This window comes from Tursiops truncatus, chromosome 13, assembly GCF_011762595.2.
Source record: "Tursiops truncatus isolate mTurTru1 chromosome 13, mTurTru1.mat.Y, whole genome shotgun sequence".
Lineage (NCBI taxonomy): Eukaryota > Metazoa > Chordata > Mammalia > Artiodactyla > Delphinidae > Tursiops > Tursiops truncatus.
This window is the reverse complement of record NC_047046.1, coordinates 22,530,078-22,541,770: the sequence shown is the minus strand read 5'-3', so window position 1 is coordinate 22,541,770 and position 11,693 is coordinate 22,530,078. Positions and strand designations below refer to the sequence as shown.

General features: G+C 48.5%; 1 protein-coding gene across 6 annotated transcripts in view; it reads left to right on the top strand.

The window, feature by feature from the left end:
- The first annotated feature begins 766 nt into the window (after positions 1 to 766).
- Positions 767 to 11,693, top strand: part of ASCC2 (activating signal cointegrator 1 complex subunit 2) — a 41,575-nt gene continuing 30,648 nt past the window's right edge. For 2 of the 6 annotated variants that reach the window (XM_033837153.2, XM_033837152.2), the window contains exons 1-5: positions 768 to 883; positions 2,876 to 2,913; positions 4,857 to 4,955; positions 10,839 to 10,997; positions 11,363 to 11,533. In XM_033837153.2, the coding sequence (XP_033693044.1) occupies positions 4,875 to 4,955; positions 10,839 to 10,997; positions 11,363 to 11,533 (411 nt within the window). In that variant the 5' untranslated portion in view covers positions 768 to 883; positions 2,876 to 2,913; positions 4,857 to 4,874. Of the gene's footprint in view, positions 884 to 2,875; positions 2,914 to 4,856; positions 4,956 to 10,838; positions 10,998 to 11,362; positions 11,534 to 11,693 lie in introns of all 6 variants that reach the window. The other 4 variants (XM_033837156.2, XM_033837154.2, XM_073790284.1 and 1 more) reach the window with 3 other exon arrangements.

Sequence of the window (11,693 nt, the reverse complement as noted above, 5' to 3'; positions counted from 1 at the left end):
TTTTTGAGCACCTACTATGTGCTTGCTATTGTCTGTATTATCTCATTAAGTCTCCTAATGATGATGAAGTGGGTATCAATGACCCCTTTTGACAGATGAGGAAACTGAGACATGTTTAGAGAAGTCAGGTGTCTTATTGGATGTTTTTCTCTTTTTATAGTCATGTTATTTAGCTCTAAAACTTCAGTGATATTAATACCCATCGGGAATGATGAGACCAATCCATACACTTTTGCCAGAAGTCCTATTTTAAGCTTTCTCTGTACCAAAGGCTGCCACACATTATTGTCTTCCAACCAACCACAAAGATACAAATTATATTTCCTGTGTGGCCAATGGATGTGATGCCAGAAGAAAAAAACATGGAGTTACTGGCACTTTTTTTCTGTCCCTTCCATATCACTGGATGTTCAGTTTGCCTGAAAAAATGATGTCAATAAAGGGAAGCATTCAGTGTTCTGACACAGCTTGCAGCATTCAGCTGCAGAATTCCTCCTGGACTTGAGATTATGAATGAGTAGGTTAAGGAAGGAGGTGGAAGCCTGGGATCCTAAGAACCCAGATACCATACTTGTTTTTTCCAAGAGGTGGAACCATACCTGCTCTCCGCCCACCTTCCATTCTCTCTGCAAAAGCATGAAGAGAGCTAAGGGGGGACAGTGGCCTGTTCCTAACGGGGGCAGAGTCTTGCGGCTGGGGGCGTGGCCCCGGGCCCGGCTTCCCGGCGGCAGTTGGCTTCGGGGGCGGGGCCGGGCCGAGGCTTCCTGTCTGCGCCTGCGGAATCGCAGTTTGACCCCGGAAGTGCCGGCGCTGTGGGAGCTGTCATCGTGGACCGCGGCGGCTGTGGCGGCGGCGGTACAGCGCCGGCAGTGGAGCCGCCGAGGTGAGTGCGTGGCTGGGCCCTGCCGGATGTGGGGCATCGGGCCTGGGAAGGGCCGCAGCCGTGCCTTACGCGGCCTCGGGCCTCCCTGCCTACACGGCAGAGCCAAGCGTTACACTGCCCCAGGGGCCGCGAGTCGCCCCGTTCCTCCTACCCCTCCACCGACCCCCGCCCAATTAGGCCGCCGGAGCTTAGAGTCTCGGATTCGAGGATCGGCCCGAGAGTGACCTTGGCCTTGGACGAGTCACGATCCTCCCACTTAACCCCGAGCTTCAGTTTCCTCAGCGTTCATTAATTCGTTCAACAAATATATGTCCAGCGCCTTCTATGTGCCGGGCACAGATCTAGGTACTGGGGATACAAACAGAGCAAGACAGAGCCGCCCTCATGGAGCTTACAGTCTAATAAGCGGAGACAGTCAACGACAAATAAATGCGCTAGGTAATTAAAGATATGACAGTAACTAGGGGAGTGGATACTTTAGATAGGGTAGTCTGGTAAGGTCTCTGAGAAGAGTAATATTGAATTGAGACCAGAAGGGTGAAGACAGAAACTGAGGCAGCAGTATCCCTGGGGATGCTCCCAGGACTTATTGAAATTGGTCAATATGGGGCCCTTTCCTAATTTGTGGCATCTACTGCCCTGCTTGGCACTGAGGATGCATTGGTGGGGCACAGATATCATCATGGTCATGGTCCTTATCCTTTTGGAACTTAGAGTCCAGTCGTTGCCTAGTTAATTTCTATTCATACTTGAGATGAAAACTCAAAACTTCCTTGACATCCTCTCTCCCTCAAGTTAGTTCTCTCTGTTAAATGCTGTCATAGTCCCAAGGGCCTTACCTGCATAGCATACTCACGGTGTTGAGTTTTACTTGTTTGTATGGCTGTCTGGTTCATATCTGTCTTAACCATCAAGACTGTAAACTCTATGAAAGGCAGAATCAGGTCTGTTACTTGCCCGCCTTAGGATTCTCCAGGCAGGCTTCCGTGCCTGGCACATAGTAGGTACTCAAAAACTCTTTGAATGGCCTATTAACACAGTTATTGAACACAGTGTTTGCTCTCCAGTGGTTCAAAGAAGGCCTCTTCTGCACCAAGTTATTATCTTCTCTTTCTGATGGTGTCTCTCCTCTACTTAAATGACGCCTCACTGCCTTCAAATGAAAGGCCAAAATCTTCAGCATAGCATTTGAGGCTCTTTGTAACATGGCTGCATCTTTCCTATCCAACCTCTTCTCTCCACTTCTGTCACCCCCTCTCTGACCTTGTGTTTTCAGCCATCCCAAATGTCTCCCTCTTCCTTCAGAGCCACAGGCTCTGAGCCTTTACTCATGCTTGCTCTTTGCTTGGAATGTCCTTCCTTTTCATCTTTTCCTCCTATCCTTCAACAGCCAGGTTGTAAGTCATCTTCTCTGTGACATCCTTCCTTTCTCTGCTGTGCTTGTTCTGGAAATTTCCAGTTACAGCTCTAACTACACGGAATGATAGTCATTTACATGCCCAGGACCCAGAATGTATTCAGTTAGTGTTTGTCGAGTAACTGAGGAAGCCCAAAGTGCTCTGCTTATGATTGGGACTTGAATAATAACAACAAGTGAACTTTACTGAGTGCTTATTATATGCCAAGTACTATCCTGATGACTTAGTACTGGTTACTTCTCATGCCAACCCTGAGAGCTTATGAGATTATGTGCTGTTATTATCCGGATTTTACAGATGAGGAAATCAAGGCTTAGAGATGTTAAGGAACTGTCTCAAGGTCTCAACATGGGTAGGATGGAGCCAGGATTTGAACCCAGGCTGTAGAACTATAAACTTTTCTTTCAACCATCACACCAGCCTGGGTCTGAACTACCCTTACAGGCACTGGCTTGTAGGAGTAGATTTCTTCCAAAAGCAGGTGCTGTCTCTACCTGTCTAGGCCTGAACTATGGGGCCTAGAATTATAAGGGTGGAGAGCCGCCTCCTCATTATGACTCTTTCCCCACCCTAGGTCTCCACACTGGACACTCCCACTACTGTCATTGGAAGGTAAGTATGGAAAGGACTGGGCTTGTGACTTCTGCGCTGGTGAGCCAACCACTGATGTTTCCAGCTGCCCTCCCAGCATCGCTGAGGGGTTAGGAAAGAAGTATTTTTAGCATCAGCACAAGAGACCCAAGTGTCCAGGCACAAGAGCTGGGCTTCAGTTTCAACTTGGCCACTCATGTATTTACCTGAGCAAATCAGGGCCCCTCTTAGGACATCTGAGCATAATAATCCTTGTCGTTCTTATCTGGGTTATTGCAAAAGGCTAGTAAGATAGTAACTTGATTAGAAGTAATGTATATACAACAGATGGTGTTATCTACATGTTGCAAAGGTGAAAGATGAAAGCTCAGACACAGGGACCATGTGTCTGATCCACTATCCACTGCGATCCTAGAGCTGGAACAAGCCTCGAGGACTAGACAGACTGGACCTCTGTCTTTGCATCCCATGTGAAGATGGATATCTTCACAGTCTTTAAAGCAGCCGCTGAACCAAGGTTCCTCGTATACCAAGCTGCTTCCTACCTCCTTACCTTTGCTCCTGCCGTTTCCTCTGCCTGGGACATCCTTCTTCCCTGGCCAGTCTCCACTCTCAAGACTCAACTCAGGCTCTCCTGAGCCTTCAGGCACTCCTCTAGAAATGCTTGTCCGACAGCCACAGCCCCCACCAGCTCAAGTGCACTAGACTCAGTACAGCGAATGGTTAAGAGCCAGCGTGCTTCACCAGCCACTAACTCTGAGACCTAGGGCAAGTTTCTTATCTTCTCCAAGCCTCTGTTACCTCATTGATAAAATGAAGGTAATAATAGTACCAACCTTAGAGTTGTTACGAGCATTAATACATGTAAAGCAACTTAAGGTGCATAAAGCGAGTTCATGCTGAGAAAAGTACTGAGAAGAGCACCAGCACATGAGAAGCATGTTTCCGCCGCCGCTGCCATTGTCATTATTATTATTGGATCAGAAGCTCCCCCAGGGCAGAGACCCTGCTTTATCAGTCTGTCTTCATAACACCAGGGCCAGGCCTAATATCTGAGAGCTGGGACTCCAGTAACTCATGGCTGACCATGCCCCTCAGCTCCTCTGCGAGGATTCAGGAGGTGATGATTTCCTCATCCCAGCCTTGATATGTCTTCATGTCATCATTGAGACTGTGCTGGCCTTTTGTGGCATGTCTGAGGCCTGAGTCACTTCTGTGCCATGATTCAGCCAATATGCATGTCCTTCCGCAGGTCAGGCCAAGTTGTATTGAGAAAAGAGCATTGGATGGGAAGACAGGCGACGTGGTGTCTGCTGCTCACTGACTCTGAGGCCAGTTTGTGCCTCTCTAGAAAGGAGCTTGCTCTGGCAGTTTTCTGTGAATTCTGTTGCCCTCCCTGGTCCTTCTGTTTATCCGTGTCCTTCTTCCCTGAAGCCTAGAAAGGTTGTAAACTCTTAACTCCCTCTGCAAGTGAAGAAAGGCCCATGGCTCCAACCCTCAAAAGACTTAAAATCTGGTTAGAGTGGTAAGAAAAGTATCCTCATATTCAATTGTTCATGAAATATTTGATGAAGCCACCTCTGTATCAGGCCTATGCTTGTCACAGGAAAGGTAGCAAGAGAAGGAGAGTCTAGGTACTGTCTTCACAGAGTTCACAGGCCAAAGAGGGCACGGACCTGGAGCCATAATAAAGATAATCTAGGTACTTTTAACCAGTACTTCTCAAATTGGGTGGGAATATTTCAGGAGTCACCTGGGGAGTGTTTTCCTCCTCAGCTGATAACTGCTGCTTTAGGCAAAAAAGTCACTTTGGTCTAGATTAGTAGGTACAGGAAGCAGGCCTTTGAAGCCTTTGAGGCCAGAGGTTGAAGCTTCTCTCCTGGCTCTGGGATCAGCCCCAATGCAGGCCCTGCCCCCAGGAGCCTCTGTGTCTGCTGTGTTCTTCCCATCCATATTCCTTTCAGGAGGGTCAATGCAGCACAATGCCAGCTCTGCCCCTGGACCAACTCCAGATCACCCACAAGGACCTGAAGACAGGGAAGCTGAGGACTTCACCAGCGCTGGTGAGCCGGTGCCTTGAGGCCGTTCAGCCTGATATTATCATTCTTGCAATTTCAGAAGCAAAAAGTAAATTCCTTCTTTATCTGTTCTAGAATGACCCAAGGGCCACAGTCTGTAATTCAGTAGTCAGGACGCTATTAGGTCCTTCCAGGCCCAGCGTAGAGTAGAAGTTTCCTTTCCGAGCAGCTTGAATTTGAGTGGTATTTTCCATGTCACCACCCCACACCTTGCCTGCAAAGCATTTCATTTTGAATCAGTCTGATGGCAGTTCTGACTCAGCCTGAGCTGGCCTAGCAGTGGGGCTGGCCCAAAGCTGGGTCTGGGGATTGGACCCTGTGGGAGGTGCTCAGGTTTCGGATGGGCCTTTTTCAGAGCTGTCCCAGCTGCTATCCACTTTGGCGGGGCACACTGATTTCAGAGGTCAGTTCTGAACGGGCTGAGAAGCGCCACACACAGACCTGGCAGGGCTTGTGAGACTGAAAATTAAGGAGGCTGTGAGCATGCCGATTACCAGCTGCGGGGAGAGATTAGAGCTGCAGAGAGGTGCCAGGGTGCTGGAGAAGGAGACAGACGCGGGGACTGGAGTCCCCATACCCCCTTGCTGTTTTCCCAAGAATATGAGCTTACTTGAACAAGGTGGGAGGAAGTATTTTCTGGGAGCTTGAGTAAAATTGTGGGAAACGAGCTTGGTGTTTTATTTCCTGCTTTCTGGATGGCTTCCTATTATTTCCTAACTACTCTCTAATAATAGTACTTAATATTTATAGAGGGGACTTCCCTGGTGGCTCAGTGGTTAAGAATCCGCCTGCCGATGCAGGGGACACGGGTTCGAGCCCTGGTCGGGGAAGATTCCACATGCCACGGAGTAACTAAGCCCGTGTGCCACAACTACTGAGCCCGTGCTCTAGAGCCCGCGAGCCACAACTGCTGAGCCCAAACGCCTAGAGCCTGTGCTCCACAACAAGAGAAACCACTGCAATGAGAAGCCCGTGCACCATAACAAAGAGGAGCCCCTGCTTGCCGCAATTAGAGAAAGCCCGTGCACAGCAACGAAGACCCAGTGTAGCTATAAATAAATAAATAAAAATTAAAAAAAAAATTTATAGAGCACTCGCTCTTGGCCAAACCTTTCACCTGGATTTATCTCATGTAAGCCGAACCACAGCCCTCTGAGTAGGCATTTTGGTTGTCCCTATTTTACAGATGAGGAAACTAAAAGTTCAGGGTCATAAAACTGGAAAATTAGGGGAGCCAGGATGGGAACACAGCTAGGCTGCCCCTAGAGCCCATAGGCTTAACCTTTCTGCTATAAAGCCTCTTGTTTCTTTTTTGTAACTTTTTTTTAAATTGAAGTAGAGTCAATGTCCAACATTATATGTTTCAGGTGTATAACATAGTGATTCACAATTTTAAAGGTTATATTCCATTTATAGTTATAAAATGTTGGCTGTGTTCCCTGTGTTGTGCAATATATTCTTGTATTCATAATCTTTTTATGTAAGGGGGTTATTGATCAGAAAATTGAGAACTGTTCTGTCCAATATGTTAGCTGTTCACCACGTGTGGTGGTTGAGCTCTTGAAATTGTGGCTAGTTCAACTGAGGAACTGGATTTTTAATTTAGTTTTAGTTCATTTAGGTTAAAATAGTCCCATGTGGTGAGAGCCTACTGTATTGGCCAGCACGGACCAGGTCTAGAGCAGTTCCGTCACTGCAGAGGTTCTGTTGGTCGGCGCTGGTGGAGACGGGTTCCTTGGGTCTGATTTCCCACCTCAGTCCTTCCCCACGTACTGGACACCTGGGCTGCTAGACTGTGGGCTCCGTGGGAGCAGGGACCGGGCCCTTCCCTTTGTTCTGGTTTTCCAGTGCCAGGCACGTAGTAGCTCTCAGGAGACATTCAGTAAATGAGTCAAAGACCCTAGCCACGCTTTGTGACAGGCACTGGAGCTACAAAGAGAAAAGACATGGTTCCTGCCCTTGAGGGGAGAAAGCAGACTGGTAGTTCTCTGCAGCATGATCAGGATATGAGGGAAGGAAGTCCAGGCTGCTGATCCAGACCAGCGGGGTTTATGGGTACGGGGAGGTCTTAGGGTGGTGGGAGAGCACACACTGCCAGGAATTCCTTCCAGAAAGAGGGGGATCCTGAACTGGGTATTGAAGGGTGAGTAAGCACTAGCCGGGCAGAGCAGTGGGAGGAGGATGGACCTGGCAGGAGGACCTGTGTCTATTGGCCTGGACTTCTGAGAGCCTGACTCCTACACAAACCACCTGGGGTGGAAGCAGAGTTAAGGAGCCCGGATTTGTGTTTAATGTCACACAGACTTGGCCCTGTGACCTTGGGCAAGTTACTTAACATCTCTAAGCCTCAGGATCCAAAACAGGGTAACAGTAGAACCAGCCTTGCTGGGGTGGTTGTGAGGATTAAATGAGATGCCTGTGAATTAGCAGTGAACCTAGGACATAGTGAGCACTCAATGAAGACGGTGATGACAGCTGTGACGGTGACAGCGGCATTATGAATGGGGTGTAGGGTGGGAAGAGGGACGAGCTAAGGAAGACAGCTGTTTGATTGAGGAGCAGTCTTTTGGCTGTGCTGCAGGCCACCAGAAGCTCCTGAAAGATTGTCCTCAGAGATGTACCCGCCCTGTATTTGTCTCTTTAGTCCCAACTTGGGAGAAGAAGATCTCCAGCAAAGGGACAGCCATCATGCTGCCTCTGCAGAGTGATAGCTGAAGCTAATGTTTATTGAGTAGTTACCGTGCAGATGCACATACTTACTATTGAAGATCCAAAAGAAATCAAGTCTTGGGCCAAAGTGGGTGAATGGGCTCTTGAGAAAGACAAGACTCGTATAAGTGGAGCATTTGGAGAACAGTCCAAAATAGTTTCTTATCAGGATAAACAGAGCAGAAGTTTGATGGGCAGAGAATGTTCAGAAAGCTTCATGCAGCAAGTGGGACCTAAGCCAGGCCTGAAGAGTGGAAGATACAGTTGGAGCCTGCTGCTCCTTGCCCTGGAATCTTCCATGCCCCCTACTCTTTTTTTTTTTTTTTCTTTTTTGGCTGCACCATGCGGCATGTGGGATCTTAGTTCCCTGACCAGGGATCGAATCCATGCCCCCTGCATTGGGAGCATGGAGTCTTAACCACTGGACCACCAGGGAAGTCCCCCAATGGCCCCTACTCTTGAGCGTGGCATTGAAGGTCCTTCAGAGACCCTGACAGGATCTGGTCCTTCATTACCTCCATGCATTCCTTTGTTCAATCAGCAAATGTACATGGAGAGTCTGCTCGATGCCAGGCACTGTTCTAGGGGTTGGGACTGCTGTGGTGAGCAAGACTCAGACTCCCTCCAGAGACCTGCAGGGGAGTGGGGGAGAAGGAGAAGGCAGGCCCTCCCTTTTGTATCACTTTATTGAGGTATCATTGGAGGACAATAAACTGCATGTATTTATTTAAAGTATACGATCTGATTGGTTTTGACATCTGCATACACCCATGAAACCATCACCATAATCAAGATAATGAACATTTCTGGACTTCATGGTGGTCCAGTGGTTAAGACTCTGCACTTCCACTGCAGGGGGTACGGGTTCAATCCCTGGTACCCCTGGTCGGGGAAGTTCCACATGCTGTGTGGTGCGGCCAGAAAAAAAAAGATAATGAACATTTCTACTACTCCCGAAAGTGTCCTGGTGCCCCCCCTATAATCTATCCCTTCCTCTGTCCCCTTCCACAGCAACCACGGATCTGCAAGCACTTCTGATACAGTTTAACAAGTGCTACAGTCGGGGAAGCATAGAGTGCAGGTGTTGGGGAGCCCAGGTGAAACCCCTAACCTAGTCAGGGTGGGACTTGGGAGACTTCCTGGAGGAGGTGAGGTCAGAGCTGGGGTGAGAAGGATGAGCAGTGAGACCAGGGTGACACGTGGTACCTTAGGTCATTTAGTAGGTCTGCAGTGTCAGGTTTGGTTCAAATCCTGCCTCAATTGCTTCCTTAGCCCTGTGACCTTGGCAAAGTTGCTGAATCTGACTGAGTCTTGGTTTCCTCCTTTGTAAAATGGGGAGAATACTGTCTCCCTTTGAAATAGTTGTTCTAGGTAAAAAAGAAATGGGCTGGGGGACAGGCCTACTCAGCAGCCGGCACAGGGCAGGTCCTCCGTGAGTGACGGCTTTTATTATCCTTCCAGCATCTCTCCCTCCAAATCCATCTCCCACCGCCTGGTGCAGTCTGTACCCTTTTTTTTTTTAAATGGCCCATTTTTATGCCTCCATAAAAATACTGTGTTTTCCACCTAAAAATCCTTTTCATCCTCCAAGGGCCAGCTCAGATGCTGCCGGCCCTGGGAAGCGGCCCCTCGTCCTCCAGGCGCAGTTAATCACCTGTTGCCCTCTCACAGTCTCTCTGCCGGGTTTGAGCTGTCTGTGTTGTGCTCATTTGATAGCTTAGATGTGCATCTTCCCCTCTGTAGAGGATGCCTTTCTTCATGTGCGCAGCAGGGTGTCAGTAAATGTGTAGGATTGTAGGGAGGTAGACTCTCAGGGGTGTGTGTATGTGTGTGTCTGTTGGGTGAGTGGGGTGAGTAGCCTGGCCTGAGAAGTGACCTAAGAGGTGAGATGTCAACAGACAAAGGCAGGAGGGGAACTCGAAAACCAAGGAGATGAAATTAGGGCCTAGAGAGTAGTTTTGGATTTGTTTCAGGCAGCAGGATTCCTTTTGTATAAATTATGATTTAAATGGGAGGGGTCCTGAAGACCCACCTGGCAGGTGACCCCCAAGGAATCCTGCGGGACTCAAAGACTCCACAGTTTGCAAACTTGCGTTAGGCAGTTGGGAGGTGTAGGTGGTTCTCGAGGAGACTGACCAATCAGCTGTGGTTTTCCTGTGCCCCCTGGATTGACAGACCTGGAAGTGGGTGGATTGTGGTTGATAATAGCTGAGACGCAGCCCAGCCTTCTTCCTGTTATCACCTCCCCCCCTCCCCAAGAGAAAGCAGCCCTTATGTAGTCAGAGGAGAAAACTGAGCTCATCTTCTCTTCTTTATGGTGAACAAAGTAAGATTTGTTCATGGCAAGGTAAGGGTTGGAAGAGAGAGCTTGTGATGCTAAGCTGAGACCTGCAATTACCTGATTAGCATCTTTTAAAAAAAATACTGAGGTTTTTTTCTGATTATACAAAGGGTATAGCACAGTGATATGTACAGTATGATACTGTTTGTGTCAGAAAGATGAAAATGGGTCCAAAGAAATGCCTCATATGGGCACATTTTAATGTAAATACTTAGAAAAGGTCTGTGAGGATGCTCAGGGAATGGTGAGGGGTTACCTCTGGGTTGACACAGGGGCTGGGGGTATGGGCCAGGCAACTCACCTTTCTGTACTATTGTGAGTTTTTGAAAGAAAGGATGCTCATGCCTCACTTGTATGATTTAAAAAATAATTTAAAAAATAATACATGTTCTTTTTTTTAATGGGAAAATATAGTCAAGTCATAATCCCTTCCACTAGAGATAGCCACTGTGAGCTTTGGGGGGGTGCCCCCCACACACACACTTTAAAAAAAAATCTGTACCAGTGTGTGAATGTGTTAAATATGTGTACTTTTTTTTTTACTCCCCAAACTGGTTATAAAATAGAGAGGTTTGTGTCCTGCTTTTTCTTCCCTTAACCTTTCCCCATGTCATTAAATATTCTCCAAAAAACATGGTATTTAATGCCCGCCTGGTGTTCCCTGGCTGCAACCAAGCCCCCTTTGTCAGAGACACTCAGTTCTTTATGCTTGAGGGTCACTGGTTGGAACAGCCCAGTGTTGTCATTGCTGTGGGTTGGCAAATGGGCCCTCACTGACTAACCTCTGCCACGTTAACACGTGGTTTTTGGATCCGTAGCACCCCGAGCAGAAGGCAGACCGGTATTTTGTGTTATACAAACCGCCCCCTAAAGACAACATTCCCGCCCTAGTGGAGGAGTACCTGGAACGCGCCACCTTCGTAGCCAATGACCTCGACTGGCTCCTGGCCCTGCCTCACGATAAATTCTGGTGCCAGGTAACATTCTATCAAAATTCACGCTAAGACAAAGCACATGACATGCCATTGGTTGGGTGCTGTTGTTTTTCTCTCCCAGGAGATGCTTTTTTTCTCTGCTTCTTACACTGGATCCTTAACAGCAAATTGTGGTTTGGATTGCTCTGACTTGTATCACAGTCTTAGTGATGTTTACACAACGCCTTCCAACACGTCATTTTTAGAAACTCGTGTTTAGCCCTCGGCTCATTTATACCTCTTCGGTCCCTTGGGGTTGGAGTGTTTGCCACAGGCCAGGGCTGATGGGCCGTGAGCCCTGCACAGTCCACCCACACGCCCTTGGGCCTCAGTGACGAGCCCTTGCTGTCCTCTGTCGCCTGGCTTAGGTTGTCTTCGACGAGACTCTGCAGAAGTGCCTGGACTCCTACCTGCACTATGTCCCCCGAAAGTTCGACGATTGGGTGGCCCCGGCCCCTGAGGTCGTTGACATGGAGAAGCGCCTCCACCGAAGTGTTTTTCTCACCTTCCTTCGCATGTCCACTCACAAGGAATCCAAAGTAAGCCCCAGATCCCGTGACAGGTCACCACCGCCACCTGACACCTCTGTGCCAGGCTCTCAGCCCTGGGAAGGAAGGCTCTGGAAGTATCATGTTTCCTCTGTCTCCCCTCTGCTTTTATTCCCACCATTGGGGAAGAAATCTGTGCCACCTCCCTTAT